The 24,199-nt window shown below is 34.6% G+C and overlaps 1 protein-coding gene across 3 annotated transcripts in view; it reads right to left on the bottom strand.

Annotated features, from left to right (window-relative positions):
- LOC106167578 (ATP-dependent (S)-NAD(P)H-hydrate dehydratase-like) overlaps positions 1–24,199 on the bottom strand; it is a 66,282-nt gene that overhangs the window by 40,262 nt on the left and 1,821 nt on the right. For 2 of the 3 annotated variants that reach the window (XM_087007869.1, XM_087007871.1), the window contains exons 2-9: positions 23,816–23,963; positions 23,535–23,580; positions 22,951–23,039; positions 22,473–22,599; positions 21,410–21,460; positions 20,894–20,998; positions 20,528–20,648; positions 11,188–11,308 (exon numbers count right to left, since the gene is read on the bottom strand). In XM_087007869.1, the coding sequence (XP_086863995.1) occupies positions 11,188–11,308; positions 20,528–20,648; positions 20,894–20,998; positions 21,410–21,460; positions 22,473–22,599; positions 22,951–23,039; positions 23,535–23,580; positions 23,816–23,963 (808 nt within the window). Of the gene's footprint in view, positions 1–11,187; positions 11,309–20,527; positions 20,649–20,893; positions 20,999–21,409; positions 21,461–21,802; positions 21,912–22,472; positions 22,600–22,950; positions 23,040–23,534; positions 23,581–23,815; positions 23,964–24,199 lie in introns of all 3 variants that reach the window. The other variant, XM_087007870.1, reaches the window with a different exon arrangement.

The raw sequence follows: 24,199 nt of genomic DNA, 5'->3' as shown, positions 1-24,199 counted from the left end.
TGGGTTCAGAAAAAGACTAATTGGCATCATAAGACCATAACATATTGCAAGACAGCCCCATATGTTCAAATCTCAAGTATGGACTCACGGTGACATCAACTAGTCTATCCTCAGTCAAAGTCAATCCTGGTATGAATGGGCCTTTGATACAATACCTTCCACTAGAAACAAAAATCTACACAAAATATGATTTATATCTTATTTCTAACCTTCTGTGATAAGATTTTTTTCACAGCTTTCAGATTCTTCTTTTCCTTTCTTCTGTACTCTGACAGCTCCTGTTGGAGTAATAATCCTGCCATTCATGTATAAGTACAGTTATTTTCCTGTGAGGTGTCTTATGATGAGATAATGGCGCACATTTAACTACAGCACACTGAGCTCTCAAGTGGAGGACTTCAGACATCAATGGAGGTGCTGGAGATGGTAATAGTTCACACTTCTGTCTCTATTGTGTGTGGACAACATTACGGTTCCACCTCACTGTCTTCTCTATTGCCCGTCTGCACGAGGGGGGAAACTTACGAAAAAAATTGAGTCAAAGTAGTTGGCTCACTTATTTTATATAACCAAGGTTTAGGCACCTTTGTCCTCTTTTCCTTTTGTGGCCATCTCACTTAATTTTTATCCACAAATTGCACCAGCTGTCACTATTAAAATGTTGAAATTTTTTTTAATATCAATACACAATCTCCTGGAGCACACCCACACAAATTATTATAATTTCCTTTTTCTTTTTTTAGCTAACTTACTTATCAACAAATAATAGCGGCATTTTTATTATCTATAACTGCTACTAGTCCTTCCCAACATGCTCATTGCCCCACACACACACAAGCGTGCGCGGGCACACATGCACACACGCATCAACAACAACAACACATGAACAAGCATGAACACACAAAATCCTCAAAATAAAAACATCATCTAGTACCTCATCAAGCCAGTCAGCACTTACATAACACCACTTAAACAGACATAAAAACCTTGCTTACTACCTGTCAAATTCCTGACAAAATCCATAATGTCAAAGTCCAGCTAGGCACTGACCCTGTCCTTGCCCGGTGGCCACCTAGTGAGTGTTATCTTACTACACATCTACTAATGTCAGCTATCATAGTATCTCACTGACCGTGACAGTGGACTATCACACTGACCAATGCAGGGGATCTCTAAAATCATGTCACTGTGGTCAGCAGCAGGGTGGTCACTCTGAGTGGGTGGTCCAAACTGGACATATTTATTATATTCACATTATAATTTATTGAGGAATATAGTGAGGAATATAGTGTCCATTTCAGATACAGTTTATATTGTAGATTAAATTGCTGCAAAAAGCAGGGACAACAAAGGTTTAAGGTTCAATAAGAAAAAAATAATATTTGTTCTGAATCATTGTTCCATCAAATTATTAATATTTATTATTAGTATTTGTAAAAATAACTATAAAAATGTCTATGTGACTAATGAAACGATTTGAAATTTTAGACCTTCAGGACATCTTAAGGCTGTCTAACTGCAACAATTATAATAAAAGAGATGTATACTAGTGATAAGAATTCAATTAAAGAAGACAGTTTTATTACAACTACAAGATTAATGAATGGACCACAGAACATAAAATGTTCAGATAAGATGGTCATCCCACTCACACCTCTGACTGACCATAGTTTCTCTGGACTCATTCACATGGTCCCTTTCAGGACACATGTAAGGGATGGACACTTCCATCCACGCTGACCAAGTAACAAAGAAAATAATTCCATAAAATAGTAAAATTCTATAGCAAAAATCTTTCAGGCAAGTTATTGTATCATCTTTCATAAGGACAAAAAGATCTGTCAAAATTTACCCCTTTAGTTCACTGTGGTCAACTCATGTATGACAAGGTGGTTAGTATTACATGTACATACAAAACTTTATGCAGTCACCATAGAAGTATCCTTGGTATACTAAATCTGGGCTTCAAACGTTGACTTCAATCAGTCGGTTGCTTTACAACATGCTGTGGACAATTAACATTTCCTTAATGAAGTGTGCACACTGGATCAGGTTTGCTACAAAACAGGACCGGATGTGTGTAAATGGTACCTGAATGGCCAGTAGCAGAAGATTCTGTGTGCTGTGAATCACAGAGAGACACTGTTTAGATCAAAGAGATAGAGCATGGACACTGACCACCTACACTACTATATCAGACTCCCAAGAAACTATTAAGAACATTCAAAATGAATTATCCCGTATTTATTATGGATATCTTGCCGTCATCGTAAAATATGCAGACGTTCCCTGTCTTCGTGACATCATGAGGAATGAGTTTGTCCGTAATGCATTCTGTGTAGTCACTGGTATGTACACATTATCCACTGACATATTCTAATAATTATATAGGGAAGTTATTACTTCCTACCAAGTCTAAGAATCTAACATCTCTGATTTTTAATAAAAACTATTGTGACAAGCCTAAAATGTACTTAAAGATCTTCATAGAACACACATGAATCCATACATAAAACAAACACACACACAACCAAAATATATATGGATGCATACATACATAAATAAATAATTAAAATTATTAAGAACATTCAAAATGAATTATCTTGCATTTATTACAGATATCTCTACATCATCCTAAAGTATGCCGATTTTCTTTCTTTTTGTGCTGATTTTCTTTTTCTTTTTGATCTCAAGAAGCTGGAACACATTCCAGTAGTCATCCATATACAAGTGACAAATTCTGCTAATCATTAAAGGAAGTCATATCCTCTCGTATTCTCTTTTTATCAATATAATTTCAAAGCTTCACATGAATATACTTTAACAATACACATGCAATTACACACTCCAGTTTATCTTAAAGCTAATTAAACAATTTTGTTAAATATTACAGGTGCACTAACTTCATTTTCTCAATTATAAAAATCTATATGGTCAGCTTTCAATGAAACAGAAGCTTTACCACTATTCTAATAAATTGTCCAAAACCATCCATCCACATAACATTGTCTGACTTGTACCATAGGGATAACATTTTAAAAATCACGCACTCTCCCCAGATATCTACATTTATGTCAGAATAGATTTTCCAGGGGGCTGCTCTAAATCCCTTTTATTCCATTACAAATATGATTATGTTGTTTTCTTCCCAATTATGACACTATGGAAAGTGCCAAGGAAAGTTCAGTGATAATTTTGTCACAATTCTGACTCCGAAATGTCTGGAAATTATGCTCATAATCAAATCTTTATAACAACTTACTTGGGAATAAAAACAGATTGTAGGGGCATGTTTATTAGCAGGCAAAAATGAATCTGTGAATATGAAAAAATAACTGAAAAAATGCAGGGGGAGAAATCTACATATTTTTTTACTGTATAATAAAAGTAATATTCACAATCATAATACTTTCCTAATTTTCCACTTTATTTTGCAAAATATTTTTAAAGCTATTAATATATGTGCATTAACAATAATGCCATGAATAAAATAAAGAAAAATAACTTTTTTGATTTTTTTCACATGTCAAAAATCATATACTGAGTAAGTAATGTTTTAACAAAAATATCTTTCACGATAATTTTTTGTTCTTTGTCAGTAGAGGTGTCAAACATTCTACCTATATAACATCATCTTTAAAATAAAGCCAGAAATACTTTTTTTCTCATTTAATTGACTTCTTATTTTATGATACAGATTTTAGATGAAAACTGCATCCAGATAAAATAGATGAATAATTATTATATACTTTTTAAAAATCATACGTGTTTAACAATGAGACATTTATAGTGTCAGCTTTGAATAATCAAATTCTCCCATCATTTCAAATCATTGAAATAAATAAATAAATAAATAAATAAATAAATAAATAAATAAAAAAGAAAGGCATACAGGTCAGAGTAACAGAGCCAAGGTACCATACAATCTCATTAAAATCAAAGACAAAAACAGCATATATAAACAAAACAAATACCATAAATCAAAATAACAATACCTCACCCATGTCCACATATACATACATCAAAGTCCTAGAACACCAAGGAAGAAGAGCACCTATGAAATGTGTATCGTCAGTGATCCGAGTCAAGTAGTGAATGTCCAGAAAAACCCCAGTAACCATATCACACAAGATGATGGCTCAACTATGAATGTCCAGTGACAGGATAGGTGGGTATAGGCAGTGGACAGGGGGCAGTGAGTGGGCAATGGAGCAGTTAGGGCAATTAGTGTGCCAAATAGTGACCAATAGTGACCAGTACGCTTGCGTGTCACCTAAGCTGCTATTATACTGTGATGTATATTGAGGAATACCTGTGCCCCGTTGTAAACAACAATAACACAAAGGGAGAAAGTGAAGGTCCTGATTTTACTTTACTCTCTATAATATTTTTCTTCTGATGACAGAAAACCTTGCTCTAAAATCCATGGCAACAATCCAGAAATAAACAGAATAAACACTGATGGGATTGTGGCTCTTATAAAGAGTTAGTAATTTCTTTCAACATCGATATGACATTTTTTCTAATCAATTACATTTGAAAGGTCATGGTTTAAATAATCCGAAGCATAAGAGAGATTCAGAAGATTTCTTTGCTGAAAATGTTACATTTAGCAGATGTTAGTACAGTATTTTTATAATTTTGATCTATAAGATTTCTTGGCAGCAATATTTTGGAAGGTTGGATTATTCATACACTATTCTCAAAAAATTAGGAATTGATAAAAAAAACAATGACACAGGATCACGTGTGTCTGCATACAAAAGCTCATGTCACATATCTGGGTTAGACAAAAATGGTATATACAGATTCCTAGAGGTCAGTTCTGAATGTCGCCATGGCATAATAATCTTGACAAGAAATAAAAATTTATTGCAAATGAAAATTGTTCCGAGTGAAAAATGGTGCCCAGAGGAAGTTGACACAAAGATTGAACAGTTCTCGTTTGGGGGACAATATACCTGTTGCTAACCATACCCCTAGCCTCTTGGTTGCGATATAATCAGTTACCATGGCAACAAATGTGGACGCCTGTCAAACTTAACATGCATAAAGGAAAGTTTTGATACTGCCATTGAGTAATGCTATAGAAATGTACATCATTTATCAAACCTTTCATGAAAGCTAATTTCCAGACAGATCATAATCTGTCGCAAAATATTTTCATTCTGAACTAGATTTCTGAAGGCAAATATAATATTTCTTCATTTTCCTTATCAAATCACACCCTTTTCGTGTTTTTTTCTCTTTGGTATTTTCATAGTTATTACCCTATTGTCAAAAAACTAATAAAATTGAAATGTGCAGAAAACCTCACAAATACTGCATGTGTCCATATAACCTTAAAACTTGAATGTTAAAATATGGAAAATACTTGTATAACACACTTGTTTATATATCCATGTTAATCAATATAAATTCTGCATCATGGTTCAAATGACTATACTAATATATTTTATATCTAAACTATATAATAAATATTTATACATAAAACCAACACTCTCAGAATAAATTGGAGCAACTTAAAAAAGCTGCACAAGTCTTTGCTAGGTTCCCAACATAGATAAAAATGACCTAGAAATCGGTTGACTTTCTTACCAGATTATCTGCCCATTTCACATTCAAGCAACTCGCAACAAAGGGCCAATACAACCTGTCACAGGACAACCCATGAGGTCTTCATTTGACTCTAAATGCTACCAAATTAATCACTGTGACATTGAATAAAAACAACCTAATCTGTTTAGTCCCCAGGAGATTATAATCTTAATGTCGGCAAATCTACTGAAGATTTAAGTTTTATCAAAATGAAGGTTATATTTTATTAAGTTGTTTATTTTCATGAAGATTCAAGACGATGAGGACTTTTTAACTAAGGCCTTATATGGGTATTTCTTAAAGAATACATATCAGCTGGATAATTCTCTTTGAAAATTGAGAAAGTAATGGTAGAAATAATACAAAAATGGAGAATATCCTTAAATGACAGACATGGATAGCGCTCAGTTTAATTATTTATGGGAGTTTGAATGCATTCACACAAGTACAAAATTTAAACAAAATAAATAAATAAATAAACAAATAAATAACATAACGTAACAAAACAAACAATGGTATTAAAAAAAACGAAGTTGATGTTATTTAAAACACTATGGTTAAATATTCTAGATCAAGTTCAAAAATTAAAATAAAAAGAAAGACATATTATACTCATAAGTACTAAAAACAGTAATCAAGTTATACTAAAAACTTTTCCCTGCTGGAAAAAAACCTCACCAGGCTATCAGTTTACAAGAAATCTGATACATGACAAAAACATAATTTTGTATCTCCCAGTGAGATGTTTTATTCCCAGCAAACAAGTCCACAACAGGCATCCAATCCCTGCCAACAAAGGTTTGAAAAAAGACAAATTTTGTCCTAATTATGGCTGCCCGAGTGCACTTCTCTATTTTCAGTGGTGCAGTCACTGATGCGGTCATCTGCCTCTGTCATAATAAAGGACATGGCACTTACATCAATCTTGTGAAGTAAAAAATAACAGACAACAGCACATCCATAATAAGAAGACATGTTAATCAATCAAGAAAAAAAATTGAAATTACTCCAACATCTATATGTTACTTTCTTGGTACAGTAAAATATCAACAAATAAAACAATTCTATTCCCTCAGCTAAAGAGTAACATGAAATAATATATAAAAATGTCATATAAATCCAATGTACCTCAAGTTTGCCTAATAGTCACCTTTTAATAAAGATTCTTAAGCCAGGAGATGTTAGTGTGTGTGTGTGTGTGTGCATGTATGTGTGTGTGTGTGTGTGTGTGTGTGGAGGGGTGGGGGAGGTTAAAGTATGGCAGCTGTGAAAGAGCCAAGTAAAGGTAACAGTCATCATTTTCAGTTTGGAGAAGGGGAGTTATATAGTGATATCTGACACCCATTAGGTGAGGTGTTTGCGTGTGATCCATAAAAAGGGGGTGGGCCTCTCACCAATATCCTTTTCTACTATCATCCACTGAAAATCCACCATATTCCACTAGGACCAAATCCTATTATAGTAAAATGCATCGTAACCGATGAAAGGTAATTGAAATTGATTAAAAAGCACTTAAATTACTTTATTCAGTGAGTATAAAATTATCATTTTTTTTAATTTGAACAATTCTTTAAGGATGCTTGCTAATGTCAATGTTAGTATTCTGATATACTGAAACACTTTTCAAAGGGTTTTTTAACATTCACCAAATCTAAAAAGAAAGTCAACTTTCAAAGCCCAACATATGACTAGAGTAGGTTCTGTAATACTCCATAAGAAAGTTTTTCTCTTTTGCCAAGAAACCTGCTGAAATTAACATTAAAAGCCAGCCTACATCTTTTAGCAGACAATCCATACTGTAACTCAAAACAGTCCAATGCTCCAGCTATATTACAGCTGAAACACTTTCTAATAACTGGAAATATGCTGAAAGGTAAAAAAATGAATTCTCCATGGCAAAGCCAGAGGTAGAGAGAACAGGTGGTCAAAACAGCACATTTCTACCACTTACTCCATCAAGTGATCACCAGAAGCTATATCACATAGCAGGGACTGAACCTTGACGTGTGAAGCTACTCTGCTGTCAGAGCCACAATGGAAGAACATTTCCCTTTGACTGATGGCTTTAAAAAAAAACCCCAGATGAAAAACCGGGGGACTCGCATCTTGTAATACCTTGGAGAGAATGTCTTTACATTTTTGGCAAAATAAGAAAGAAAAATTGCACCTTCCACAACAAAAACTTCATTTTCACTAGTAAGAAGACATCTATATAATATATATCTGGGGTAGCTCTAGCAATTTTTTTCGCTTAGCCAAATCACCACATTTTTGTCAATTTGTTATCAAAATGGTTAAAATTTGGCTAAAACATGTCAAATCAAGCCCCTTTTCTTTAGCCAATTTACGTCAGTTTTAGCATTTGGCTAAATTGGCGAGTGTTAGCGCTACCCCAGTATATATATACTGGAAAAAAGTTTATTCAATATGCAAATTAGTAATTAAATTTACGAAAAAAATCCCCTTCATAATCAATTACATAATAATCACGATATTTCCTTCAGTGTGTTTCTTTATTTCAGCTGCCCACAACAAATTATGCCTTTTTTACTCCATTATAATCCCAAGGCAAAAAGCAGGTGGAAATAATTAACTTAGTTGACATACAGATGTTTTTAACAATACAATACATGAGGTTTGGGGTGATTTCACTTTCCATATGCCTTGTGGCTATCAGTGGCCAAACAATGGAAAAAATCCTGACCATTGTATGCTAATGTGCACTTCAATGGTCACATTAAACTCACTAATACAATAATCATTACTCAGTACTTCTGGAATACACTGGAAACTGTTTCTTGTATTATTTGTTTCTGTTTTGTTGATACAAAAACTTACCACAAAAATGAAGCTTTCCATAAAAATAAATCCATGACAGAAATGAACTTTTGTTTATCTTTAAAACTATATTGTAATGTTCCAGGCATCTTCCTCTCATTCTAGTTTTTTAAAAACCTGATCTTCCATGATATACATATAAATGCATCCACTTTTTTTATTTAATCCAATCAATACAACATCTTGCATTCAGCAGAAAACACCTGTCCTTATATTAATCTTATTAAATTCATCCCTTTCTACCAGCATTTTGATGGGCTACTTTTTGTTAACTTTACAATCCCGTTAAAAACAACATGCTCCTTTTTTTCAGCCTCTTTTAAAACCATGTCTCCTTCACAATAGCTTAAAAGGATTTTCATTATTAAACCCCCCTCCTGAGATGACTCAAATTATTTTATCATTACTAGTCAACCTTGGGGATGGCTGATGCCCTACAAAAGTGGTGCCCCAGCAGTATCTCATAATATTTTCATTACTTTTCAACACCGAGGTCTACAAGTTAATTGAATCTCTCCAAGTGCAGGTGTTTGAAGTTACAACTTGAGGGGCACTTTAAGTAGTAGTAATTTTAATTTTGTTAATGAAACGATGATTGCACATGTATTTGCTATTTTTCCAGAGCAATGCTTGTGCATGGATGGGCTCAGATAAAAATTAACTGATCTGCTTTTTTTTTACAAAGCCCCTTGAAAAAGTTTGAAGAAATCCCTTTTTTACTATGTGACTTTATTTACTGACTGGATCTGTACATTCTTTGATTATAAAAAGAGGCAAATTTGCAATGGTTAAAAGTCTCCCTGTGAATCTACATATTTAGACCACTTTACATAAACTTTGGTACAAAATATTCAATCAAAGGCAAAATATAAGAAATGAAGATCCTGATAATTTGATGGGTGAACTGAGTTAAACTTGAAAAATACAAGAAAATATTTTCTACCTGAACATCTGTGTGAGATCTGCATACAAAAGCATGTCATCTGTTTTCTTTCTTTAAATCATTGGAAAAGTTTTACTCTACTTTCTCAAAATCTAAAAATCACCAGCACAAATGTCAAATCACTAAAGTATTCAAATGTCATGTTCACCAACATTTCATTGTTCAAAAAGAAAATTACATAAAAAGTCAACTTCCCTAACATACATATAAATAAATGCAGAGATAATAACTATCTTCATTAGGTGAGATTTTAACGAAAACAAACACTGATTACAGTCATAAATGAAAAGGGCAATGATTCAATCCGTTAAAGCCGTGCGTAGCGGTTGCGGTGACGCACCCATCAATTATCTGAGACCTAGATTTTTTAACGAAAACAAAGTCAGGGACACGGAAAGGTAATCTCATCAGGGGAGTTTCACCATCTATGACGAAACACGAAAACTGACCATCCAATGCCCATTCAATATCCATTAAAATATTTCAAAGCTGACCAGCAGTGGACACAGGCAGGTGGAGAATGACACACTGACCACCTCTGCATCCAAGCTGACCGCTGGGGACGTCATCCTGTCGGGTGGATATCAAGACTTTCCTTGTCAACCATGGTCGCTTAACTGGCCATGTCATCCCGGCTACTAATTAGTTATCATTAGTGACAATAAAAATAACTAATGAGGATTGTGAGGGGGACAATGGCTCCATTTGCTTATCAGGGGCACCTGCTAATACCCTTCTGGCCAAATACCAGGGGCTATCAGTCAGTCTGGACGGGCAAGATAATATTCATTTTACTGACGGCAAGAGAGAATTTCTTTCAAGTCTGTATGCAGATAAGCCACTGATGTGTTCAAAAATATTAAAATTATGAGACATTTTGAAACAGATGACTTAAGTCGTACAGTCATTTTTACTGTAAAATTTTTAACTATTAATGAAGACAGTCTCTGATGTAAGTGATGACATCAGTGTAATTTCCTTGACACAGTAGAGTTAGGGCATTACATACTATTTTTAAAGTTCATTTTATAAAACATTTTAACAAGATTCAATACAAATATATTAAATTAATTTACAAAACAATAAAATAATTTTTTCATTGATTTGCCTTTTTCCCAGAAAATGTTTCTTGGCTTCATTTTAACTTTATTCTAAATTTGATATATGACAAGAAAGTGTTTTATTGTCTTCAACTAACTCTTCATTTACATTGTACTCACCAACATCAAAAATGTTCTCATCAAAAAAAGTTGAAGCAAAATGTCCACAGCAAATGCTGCACATGGAATATTCATATGCCATGACATGCTCTATGCCTTAATGACAATACTTGGAGTGTCAGCTATTCACATTTATGCTAGAATTTCATGTATTAACAAATTTTGATGTAGAGACATGACTACGCATACATACCAAGTTAATTAGCTGGAGTACTTGACATAACAGTGTTATCACACTGAGGCACAACCCAACACAATCACTGTCACAGCAAACACAATCCACGTCAATACATGCAGGGGCCAACACACTCACTTCTCATGTTTTTTTAATTTAGTCAGATTCTACTGTGTGTTACAAAGTATAAACAAATAAGCAAATAAGAAACATCACCTGTTATAATTTGTTTTATACTGCTATATTTTTTTGTGCATCAAAAACTGATAATCTACTGAAATGTGCTCCTGAATAGCACTTCAATCAGATAAATTGCGGTTTCATTTTTATTAAATTGAAATCAAGTATTTAGCTCATTTTGGTCCAGCCTTTAAGGACACCCTGTACAGCAGTCTGCAAGCCAAGGTACTTACTTGTCAACTTTTCTGTCAACAGCCCAGTTTGCCCAATGGACGAATGTCCCCATGGTTCCTGAGAGGAGATCTCCCTGTCCCCCACATCTCCTAGGACCTCCCTCAGCACTGCACACTAATACTGGAATATAGGACACAGTGTTTACAATGGTATAGTAAAGTTCACATAGTGGACAAATGTAACCATGAATCTAGTCACTAATTCTCTCTCTCTCTCACTATGTGTGTGTGTCACACAGTGGACAAATACAACCATAAATACAGACCTTGATTCTCTCTCTCTCTCCGTGTGTGTGTGTGTGTGAGAGTGTGTGTGTGTGTGTGTGATATAGTGAAACTGTTGTACATTCTCTGTCCTGCCCCTCCCCTCTCTACCTGGCTTTTAACTCTCTCCCTCTCTCTTTCTGTACTATTTGCAAGGATTTTCCTTTTTAATGAATACCAAACCACTCCAACATATAGGACTGACTACTTTACAACACATACAAAAATAATGATACTGTGATATAATTTCAATTTCTGATTACAGGTATACAGAAATCAATATTTACGTAACAAGCCATTAACAGTAATGACTGCAATGAACTATATAAGAATACCCTATATATAGCAATATCATGAGATAGATACAATGATCTCTACTTCATATTTGTTACAATTAATGAACATAAGAGTGACTGTAGCCCCTGAAATATCTTATGAGTCTTCCTCTTATTTTTAACACCTCCAACAAAAGAAGCTTGGAAAACGTGCTAATTCTGATGTCACAGATATCTACCTTGGTACTAAGTATTATGTACTATTCACTAGTTGTTTTCTTATACTGTATTTAACACCTTTCCTGAGTCAACATCTCCACTATAAAAGGAGATGGAAAACATATGCTAGTTAAGGACAGTCACCATATATACTCTGAAATTCAGGGCATTATGGTACTTACAATTGTTGATTAACAAAGAGACTCCAACAATTGTTAGCATTGAGTTCGAAAAGCCATAGTTCTCAGACAACAGCTTGTGTCCAGCTCAAAAGTCATAGTCATCTTTATTAAAATTTCATAAGCATATATAACACGCAGAAAAGTAAAAATATAATTTTGTCACGTATGCCATTTCATTTAGCAAGTGAGAAACACCGGGAGGCAATCCTTCCACGCAATTAAATACAAACATACCTTGAGATGTTTTTTTTTTAATTAAAGGACCTTTTTTTTATTATATAAATCCCCCCTCCATGGTGACTCATCTTACACCCGGAAAATTTCCTCTATCACAATACTTCAGGCTACATTTCAAATTTACCTGAAATAGCTTAATTGGGGACAATGCACCACAGTGATTTTCTACTGTTATCTAATAATTGTAGTGGTGATTGGGGTCTATTGTAGAATTATAGTACATAAGCTGTATACATTGCACCAGTAACTGGGTAAGAATGTAGTTCATATTACTGTAAAATATACAATTTTCCATATAAAGAGGTGAGTTCAAAGTTTTATTTTTTAACAATAAAAATAAGTTTTTTATATGTCCACCAAATTAATACTGTTTCAGTTTTTACAGCATATCACATCTTTATAATCTACACTTACATCAACTGTATGCATGCAGTACTAACAAAATTGTACAATTAAAATCAGTTGAATTAGATTACACCTCTTACTTTGCAAAATGACATGAATTCTGAACCACGCAATTGCAATGAGCAGCAGAATTAAAGACTCTGGGAAAAATGCTACAAGGCTATATCATTACACAAATTTTCCTGATGCTACAGGGCATTTTTCATTTCCGATTACTTCTAATGCTTGGTGAGTCATTCAAGAAGTGATCGTAGAATCTGTCACTACAATGATCTCTTACTATTAATTGATACTGATACTTAATGCATTTGCATTAAACAAGTAGTTCCCTCACAGCTATCTTGTAACATATATCCCTGATAAAAAACATCGCTAAAATAAGTTAATTAAACCAAGGGGAATACGCCTACTCAACTAAACACTTTCTCTTCATTAACGGTACAACTCATGATAAAATGACACCTTTGGTTAAATACTCTGCTGAGATTTCCTCGTAATTCCCAGAGACTCCCTACCTAGATCAGCTAGCCTTCCTCAGTGGTGTTATGTTCTTGTAGTAGATGGTTTCTGAGAGACTATTGTTACACTATGGGGTTTCCTGGAGTGTCCATTCACAGTGATGCTTTGACATGGATATCCATCATTGTAGAGGTCTTTTTCTCTGCCTCTGACATGATCAATATGTGGAAATGACTCTTTCAGACAACTTTCAATAAAAGCCAGGTAAAAGAAAAACCTCGGGAGGTCTAACCTATTCTTCTACATAATGTTGATACAGATAGAATGTATGTTGTGATAAAACTATTTCAATAAAACCTCAGAAAGGAGACCTGAGACCTAGACCTATTGGACCAAATACTACAACAATAAGTATGGCACAGTCTGAAGTATACTCATGCATTCTTACCAATTACAAAATAAGATAAAAATCTATGCTGGCAAAATTATACCAATCAAGAAATGTGGGGTAGATCTAGCTGCTTATTTTGGTGTCAAAAGCCCAACATCAATTAAAAAAATAACAAAGGAAATATATATAAACAAGCATAGGTCAAACGAAGAAAAAGAATTCGAAGTAATAAGAAGAATAAGGACTTATAGACCTGCTTGGCCATGCCGCAAGCAATAAAAATGTGAATGCTTGCAGTTGACAACACTGTATACTAATGATAATAGTTACAAATATCAACAACATTTTAGGACATGGTGTACCTTGGAGATTTTAATCACCTTTAAAGAGGAATGGTGTAAATTTCCAGGAAAATCTCAATTTTTAATAAAACATTTTGCAATACAAAAGTCTAATGTTCACTGTGTACCTCTTAACCTTTTGCTACACCAATACACCATGTAAATCCATTTTAGCAAATCAAAAATGAAACTTAGAAATTTAAAAATGCTTATGACGAAAAATAGCTAAAATACAACAGAACAGAACTATATGGAGACATCGCTCACCTGCATAATATCTTCAGTACATATGCAATGTCATTAATGGGTTGTCACGAAATTGTCACTGTGTTTTCACACAACCAAGTAAGTCATACATACATGTATATCACAATGGGTACATTCAGAACAGCAGACTAACTAGTCCGAGGATCAAATATGGAGACCCACTGAAAAGCTTGCCGTCTAATCCACTAAGGCTGCATTCACATCGAGTTGAGCCATGGCTCTACAAAGCCACGAACTAAATATGGCGGACGTACATGAAAGGAAACCGCCTAATCTTTTAATAGTCTCTCCGCCTCTCACACACCTCCCCATGCGTCGTCCCTGCAGGGGTATGTAGTCATTAAATCTCGGCTCCATTGGGACGACACATGGGGAGGCGTGTGAGAGGCGGAGAGACTATTAAAAGATTAGGCGGTTTTCCTTTCATGTACGTCCGTCATTTTTAGTTAGTGGCTTTGTAGAGCCATGGCTCAACTCGCTGTGAATGTGGCCTAATAGACACTGAATAGATCTCCCGTTGGGAAGTATTCAAGTGGGACGGCCACATTTGACCCTCGGACTAGTTAGTCCACTGTTCTGAATGTGGCCAATGTACATGATGTACCAGCACACAGCAGGGAAAATATAATCATCTTAGAAAAACCAAATAAGCTCCACAGGGTGACTGTGACTACTGCATATGTAACTTCTTCACACATCAATACACAGCATGTTTTTCCAAGCAACGGATAATTAAAAAGACACCACCTTCCGCGCTTGCTCAATACTATGTATCAAATATTAATTGTAGTGGCCACTGAGGTTTGGAAATTGTCATCGTGGGCAGGTGCAAGCAGTGCACAGATAATACCAGATGAGTCTTTTCAGAGATATACAGCAGCTTTGTCATGCAGTGTTGAATGTGCATGAAGAATCATGCAGTACTAAAATCAATTTTTTTCAATTAACAGATGTTTCCCATACCTCATCTAATTGTTATCTTTTTGTGTTTTATGAATCTTCGCTGTTAATAATATCCTTTATTTTTTCAATTTCAAAGTAGCTAGAAAGGAAATTTCAATGTCACCAAAAAAAAAAAAAGGTGGAAATGAGTTCAAATGAGTGCAATTCCAATGAAGGTGTGGTTAGACAAGCATCAATTAAATCTGTTCTGGATTTAAATACCAGACAAATAAAATAAATATAACTGTGAAACTGATAAATATAACTCCTGTAGAAAGTATCTACAGACATCCTTCTATACATAAATATAGCCTCATCAATTGCTCACCCTTATCTCCAAAATATTGCCATTTCACAAAAAAGATATCCTGGACATGATCCAGTTTGGATTTATCTGCCATGTCTGAACACACATTCAGGTATCAGCATTAGCCCTGTCTGAACACACATTCAGGTATCAGCATTAGCCCTGTCTGAACACACATTCAGGTATCAGCATTAGCCCTGTCTGAACACACATTCAGGTATCAGCATTAGCCCTGTCTGAACACACATTTAAGTATCAGCATTAGCCCTGTCTGAACACACATTCAGGTATCAGCATTAGCCCTGTCTGAACACACATTCAGGTATCAGCATTAGCCCTGTCTGAACACACATTCAGGTATCAGCATTAGCCCTGTCTGAACACACATTCAGGTATCAGCATTAGCCCTGTCTGAACACACATTCAGGTATCAGCATTAGCCCTGTCTGAACACACATTTAAGTATCAGCATTAGCCCTGTCTGAACACACATTCAGGTATCAGCATTAGCCCTGTCTGAACACACATTCAGGTATAAGCATTAGCCCTGTCTGAACACACATTCAGGTATAAGCATTAGCCCTGTCTGGCTCTCATCAATTACAAAGCCACCGAGAGTTCAGTTAGAATCATCAAAATGTCAGACCTTAATGACCAATACCTGGAATTGATCACCTTTCCCAATAACCCTTCTTTTCTTGTTTTATGAGAAGTGTCATCCATGTTTTTTCTCATGTGATAAAGTGATCAATCAGTACATTGTATGAATACAATAGATGCCTATACTCATGTCCCTTTTATTGTTAGATTATTGGATGTTGGCCTGAAAAAATTCAATTAACAAATGTGGCTTTTTCAGCAATTTTCTACCAGTGACTAGTGCTTTCCATGATACTCTTACTAATATTTATTGCTCTTAAAAGCTTTTTTAACACAATACTTTTACGAGGTTATGGATTCCTAATATTGTATTATCTTATATATTTACTGGCATAATAAATCTTTATATTATCTTATAGAGCTCCTTAATTGAAAATAACCAACCGATATACTTTTTATTTTTATTTCTTTACCTAACTTAAGTCTGATGAATGCATACAGGTTTTACTTAAAATTCAGCCTTATGAAAAATACATCTTTTGAGCATGGATAGCAATTCCATTATCTAAAAAGAAGGTAACACTCCTTGAAAATACAAACACTATAATTTATATATTAATGTGAAAATAAAAATGTGAAAATTCTAAGACAACAAACCCCCCTCATGCAATGACTTATTACCAAACATATATACATGTATACAGAAAGACTACATCCAATCAATAGCAGATGACAATTTATATTACAATATGCTGAAATCTTACAAATTTCAGGTCATGTCACATACCTTCTTATTACTCCTTGAATACTAATAATAATTTGCCAGAATATGTTCTGATTCATTGACTAATTCCACAGAAAAAGCTGACCTTTCACTACTGTGGCCTAGCAGAGAATGTTCTAGAGGAGGGAAGTGACATTTTGTCACAGCCGGAACTTGGTTTGATACACTTGGCAGGTCTGAAATTACCTGTCATTGGTTGACTGTTTGATACTGTAAATCTGATTTTAAATGCAGTCAGGATTTTTATCACATCATTCTGTGTAGAACTCAGAGAAAGTTGATCACCCATACTGACCACATGAATGGTTGATGCCACATTAATGTAAAAGTACAAAAGAATCGGCACAAGAGTGATTTAGTAGACGACAATTAATGAAGATGAAAAGTAGAATCATGATAATTCTTCAACAAAAAATTACATTTAATTAATTTCATTTACATCAAAATATACCAGTGGTAAAAAGGTGGTGACAAAAAAGTCAAACAAGCTCTGTTAAACTGGATTTTACAGTTATCTGATATTTCATGGTTATTTCCATCATGGCAGTAGAAAAATGGAGGACATGCAATCTGAGACCATTTTTGATTCTAATCGCTTGACTGGGTTAGCTGTCACCAAATGAAAAATGATTAATAGAAATCATCCAAAACACAGAAATCACCCAGTCTTAAAGTCTGCTGCCATTGTGAAACCAAATATGGGGGTTGATAGAAATCTTAACATTGATCTCAAGAATAAAGAAAAATCTGTAAGAATTATGGGTAGAACAATAGGTTCAGGTATTTGATTTAAGCATTTAACTTATCTTAAAGGCAAAATGGGTTGAAAAATCTAATATAACTTGCCTTAAAATATGTATTCTTTCAACATAAAATTTTCTAAACATGAATCAAACATGTAATAAGCATTTTTTTAATGTACTCCAGACTTTTTTGAGATTATCAAAATTTTACCGATGGTATGAAGATAAATATGAAAATATAAAAAAATTATAAGTTAAAGCCGCAAAATAACAATTACAGAAATAGAAACAGAGATTAAAATATCAATCTCCCTACTAAGACTTAACAGCTAAAATTAACATTTTGTACGAGTTCCATTTCTTGTCATTCTGATTCAAGCTGGAAATAAAATCATGCCACTGGATGGTTATCAATTAGCAGCATGACTAGTACGGAGATAACCAGCGGATGCTAACACCATTTTCCAAATCCTGTAATATTTCTGAACAAAGACCTGCCAGTCACTTGAGCCCTACCTGAGTAGATATTGTGATTACAAATGCTGAATTAAAATGAAAGGTTAGAAAAATCTAATTTGCAACATGAATAAGCATCCGGTGCTGTCCATATCTGAGGAAAGAGGGTTAAATAATCTAAATTATCATGTGATCAGGTTTCTAACAAAAAACTCAAATGTGACGTTTATTTGAAATTAATTTGATCAGTTCTGCAGAAAAAAAAAGGAAAAAACTCCAGTTATCTTCGGTCTGCTGAGTAGCACTATCAAAGAAAAATACAAAGAAAGACTGAAAAAATTCCAAAGGGAAAAATTGCTAGACACCTCTTCATCAATGATCTCATATATCAACTAGCTTCCACATTTGTATCTTTACAAATTTCTTGTAACATTAAACGAAATATTTACATCTCCGTTAGTTTTTTATCTGAATTATTGAATCCCCTACAGGGCTTACTCTAAAAACTGTATTACTGTACACAAAACATTTTGCCTAAATCATCTGTGATCCAAATTTTTAGGACTGAAACTACTGAGATCCATCTCATCATTTCCACATTTTCTCTTTCCCTCTTTCTCCCCTCTCTCTCTCTGCCTAAATTAATATGTAGTTCTTTCATTTATGCATTCAACCTCAAAGAATTAAATTGTACCAAAATTACAGCCACACCTGATCACAAATACATGCTCTTAGTCATAATGCTATCACGCCTCCAGACACCTGAATACTTGTACACCTAGTTAAGTGAATATGTTTTTTTTTTTTAAACTGCTAATACTACAGTTCAAAAGCAAATGAAAAACCTGAGTTTTCTCACTGGTCTTAATTGATGCAGTAATACGTTCGACTGGCCAAAGCTTTTAACGCTAGTCTGGATCTGGATCTCTCCACTCTGCTGCCCTGTGATAATTAATGCTTTAAGGAAAGCGTTGGTCATGCAACACGTCATAGAAAACCCGAGTTACAGGTCCACATTCAGAATAGATGATCCTAGTTCTAACTGATCCACGGACCAAATGTAGCCAATCACACTTCAAAAGAGATGCTGCTGATTCCTGATGGTCTCCCCCTCTGCCTCCACCCGCACCATTAAACGGATTAAATATCGGCTTCAAGTTTTAATTGCTAGGCTCCTGCAGTGATGGCGCGTGGATCATCTTTTCTGAATGGGGCCTTAGAGTCATAGCTGCAAGTTTCCTTTTAGAAACATAGCTGTCATACTGAATTCAAAAATATTCAGTGGAGAGGAGAGTCACAGCCTAGCTGTGCCCTGACATCCTGACTTGATATATCCATCTAACATTAATGCATTTGGTGTTTACTGCTTTATTTACAAATGACAAGGGGGCAAAAATACAGCTACATCTCCTATATATAACTTCCCATCATACTGATTACACTATTACAGAAACAGTGTGTTACAAATAAATTCATAAGGAAATCAGACATTATATTAAAAAATATAGTAACAAATTCTACAGAAGACAAGTATATAAAGAGGTTATGTAGCTCACCAGGACAACCTCCGACTGGTAACTGTCAAGTTACTTCCATCGCAGTTTTTCCAATGATATTATTCTCTTATAAAACAGGTCTCTTTCCTGCTATTTCCAAATAGGAAACGAGCAGCTTCCTGCAACAACTACATCTGACATCAGAATCAATATCAACTATGGTTACACAGTCACTATACATGTGCAGGTAGAGGAAAATTCATCTGATTAAAAATTTAATAAAGCCAAATCGTAATCAAACCAGTGTCTGCTAAGCTCAAAAAATGACAGACCCTCCCTACCCAAGGTCCCCCCAACTCTTCCGATATCCTAGGCCAGCCATTGTGCAGTCTGTGCGAATCATCAGAACAGGAAAAACAATTATGACTATTAATATTAAACAAACATGGTATTCTTTGACTTTTGTAGGAAGCAAAGGTTCACCATCAGCGTGAGGACTGGTAACACTGTTTTTATCTTCTTGAAGCCTTTCAACCTAATTCAAGTACTTTTTGACAGTTCTATTAAATGTAGACAATGTAACATAGAGACATCAACATTCAATGTAAGGCAAGGCAATTTGTTTGTGTCAACTACACATAGGGGAAGAAACAAAACACTCTGTCATTTCACACCAACCAAGAGAGTTACCTGTGAAGCTATAGTGTAATGTGAAACAGAACTAACAGGTAACAAGGATCACCTTACACATTTCTGTCACATCAAGTATCAACTGTAAATATATTTTGGCTCTTATTCACATTTCATGACTTTAGTAGTCCACTTAGGAACTGGATGGTGCTGCAACTAGCAATAGACTAGCAAAAGATACAGGTATTGCGTTAGAGGTGCTGCAACTAGCAACAGTAAAAGATACAGATATTGCATTACAGGTGCTGCAACTAGCAATAGTGAAAGATACAGGTGACACACCTTTATTCCCATCTGAGATGACATCATGGTCTCCCTTCTGTACTATGGTGACATTCCCAAGTGCCTTGGACAGCTGGGTGACATTCTCAACTGCCTCTAATGGGTCAGGTTTGTGGCCCATCTGTGGAATTAACAAAACTTGTGAGTTAAATATTTTTATGAACATTTTCTCAATTCCAGCACAAATATCCTTGCAAACTGAGGCAGATAACATTGATAAATTTTATTTAAAAAAAAAACAGCAGATGGCTGATACAAAGAAAAATCTTTTTAATTTGGCTTTATAAATACAAAATAATAATAATAATAATAATAATAATAATAATAAGTCTTACATTAACATTATTTCAAAATTTGAATATTTACCATTTTTTGAAAAAGTCTTTCAAATTCCACAATGTTGGGTGTTAGTATGGTCTTTGTGTAACTCTTTATCACATCTGGGTCCTGGGTGACCAGAAATAATCCATCCTTTAAATATAAAAAGAAGGCATAACAAAATGAAATCATGATAAACGTTCCACCATGGCTGCTGATGGCAACTTTGGCAGGTCTTTAGAGATCATTTCTTAAGAGATTTTTCAAAAGATCACAAACAAAAACCACATATGGAAATAAAAAACGTAAATCATGTTGAATATCTACTTCCTTTGTCATATTAAATCAGTAATGTACAGGGAGACTAATACTCGTATAATACATTTAAACTGTAAGCTCCAATATGTGTCAAAGTCCAGCATTTGATAAACATGTTAATGCAAATGTTTATCCAAAATACATTCTAGGTTTCACCAGTCCAAATCTGAAACCAATTCACTGTCTCCTCTCATGAAACAAAGACAAAACAATTATATTAAGGAGGTTGTACATGTTATTACTTACAGCATCTATAACAAGTGGTATTTCAAGTTCCTTGGCTTTTTCTATCACACCCTGTAATTAGACACATAGACATTTGGAGACTTCTAAACATGGAAAGGGTATATCTTTAAAGCATGATTAAAAACAAGAGTGCAATTTAAACTTAGTTAAAATGACACCTTCGAAAAATATAAATACCAATATATATAAATAAGACATGTAAAATAAAATAAAACAATATGATTTCCAGTTTGATATCTTTGAAATCTTGCAGACATAAATTTCAATTGATGGAATATCAGTAATTAGTACAAGTTTTTGACGTGTAGCCAAACTTAAAAAATGATGACTGTCACAAAACTTAATTATAATAACTGTTTACTCTATACTTGTGTGCTGTGCTTTATATCTAACCTTAACTGTCTCCAGGATAGGGGTGGTCCTCCCCAACCCTGGACCAATCACCATGCTCTGAAACCTTGGCAACCACTGATTGACTTCTGTCACAGCAGAGGGGTGGTCACTGACAGTAAGAATAAAAGGTAACATAATTTTTTTTTTAGATATTTTTACAGAACTATTGTCTTCAAACAACAGATAACTGGTATAAACAGAAATTTTGCTGAAATTTGAAGAAGAGAATTCAGGCTTGAAATACAGTAAGATATACAGTACAGCACGCAAATACAGTGTCACACAAATGTACTTAAATAAACTGTGGCCAGAGATAAATATTACTGTTAATGCTACTGTTTCTGCTTAAGTGCAGTAGACAATTGGATCCTGGGGTCCTGAACAACCTGCAGGCTACACGTTTTTCTGACAAAGACTGTACAAAGATCATTTTAACTTTGGTGATTTTCAGTTTTTTCACTTTGGCAATGATCTGCACATTTATTGTGTCTGTCATGTTTCCATTTTTATGCTGTAAACAACCACTATCAACTTCTGATTTTCCATCAAAATTCTTAAAATAAATTTGAGATGTTCATACAAGCCCATGCACAAAACTGCTGAAAGTGTTTGACCTTGTTACCATTAACATAATACTTCTTTGTTTCTGTAAGTGTGCTGTCCTGTATACCTTTACTACTTGTGTTTTAGCCTCATTAAGCCCCAAGCCAGGCCCTATGACCACGGCATGGACAGGGCCAAAATCTCCAACAGGTGGCAGCCAGCTCGCTATCTCCTCTACTGCATTGGGGGCATCACTGGAATAAAGTGACATAATGACCTTCAGAGTGCTACTGATTAGGCCAAACTGCAAGAATATGTTAACCTCTATCAGACCTGTAGGCAAGAGGGGTTGGGGGGGTCTACTCTGCATCAAAGTTTGATTGACGTTTGGTGCAGTTTCTCAAATTGGGTCAACCAACAAGGTAAAAAGGTCCAATCTTTTCAGAAAACAGAACTCCTTTTTAAAATTGCTGGGTGCAGGGTGCATGTTCATTAAAACATACCAATTCTGTCTCATAGCAACGGTGTCAGTAATGTGTATATTATAAGCAGTTTGTTGGTAATATTGAAACAATAACATTGATTTAAATACAAACAGTACTCACAGAATAGGGTGTACAATGAGCTCAGGGCTGTAAGACTTGATAACTGTGGCAGCATCTCTGGTACAGAACACATGAGACAGGTCTGCTCCCTGGAAGATAACAATCTTTGTTATCACTGGTCCCCCCCCCCCCAGTCCAAATCTAAAATTTAGCAGATGCCTAAGGTATTTTTAGTTTAAAGCACAGAACACTACAAAATATAATTGTATCATCTTAAATCTTTAAAAGATGAGCATAAAGTATACTGGTAGTTCATAATGTAGAAAAGGGCTTGATGTTGTTTAGAAGGCAGGAGTAAGCTATGGAAACAAATGAAATTGTTCAATATTTTTCTATTATGCCACTACTAGAACATTATACAAGGCAGCACAACACAGCACAAGATATCATAGCATACTACAATTGTTTTATATTCACCTGATTGCTTACTCAGGTGTGCCATGAGCATATCTTGTTTTACCCCCATTTACAACTAATTTTTTTTATCTTTAGAAGTTTTGAACCAAAATAATGGTAAAAAAAAAGACATTACAGCATTATCAACAAATGTTTATACAGTAAATCAAAAGAAATGTAATATTTACCAGTTTCAAAGCTGAGATTGCTGCAAAATATGGAGCCCCAGTGTACCTGAAACAGACAATTTAAATTAGAATAAAACAGCATAAGTCAGAATAACACAGTTAAGTTGTTGCTTAATATAAATATATTATAACTTAAACAAATGATTCACAATTCCCTACATTACTAGCAATATCCACTGTTTACTAGATACTGCCTTCTATAAAGTAATCAATATGATGATATTTCAAACTGACTAAAGCAAAACCGTGCATATGCTACTTTCATAATCTTGCTTACTTACTCTTGACATCCTCCCACCACTGCGATGCGACCTGCCTGACCTTTATGAAGGTCAAAAGTCAATGGTGGAATGATCGCTTTCACCATGTCCAGCATTACAGCACTGTTCACGAGATGATCAGCCATGTGTCTCTTCAATGGAGGAAGGCCTGGAAAGGCACTAAAAGAAGTTAAAAGCTAATTAATTGATATAATGCTGATTTAAAAGTTGTATAGATCTGCTATAATCTCAAAAATATGGTAACCTTTGTAATGTAATAAAATGATCCCCCTGCCAAAAAAAAAAAAAAAAAAAAACATTATATTTTAGGTGAGGCATTTATTTGGTCAAAATGAAGCAGTGCAGCCTATCTAAGGAACTGGGGCCCGTATCTCAAAAGCATCG

The sequence above is a fragment of the Lingula anatina genome, chromosome 3 (genome assembly GCF_051362555.1).
Source record: "Lingula anatina isolate TDL-2025a chromosome 3, LinAna3.0, whole genome shotgun sequence".
In the NCBI taxonomy this organism is placed as follows: domain Eukaryota; kingdom Metazoa; phylum Brachiopoda; class Lingulata; order Lingulida; family Lingulidae; genus Lingula; species Lingula anatina.
The sequence above is the reverse complement of the archived record's forward strand: the minus strand, read 5'-3'. Positions and strand labels throughout refer to the sequence as shown.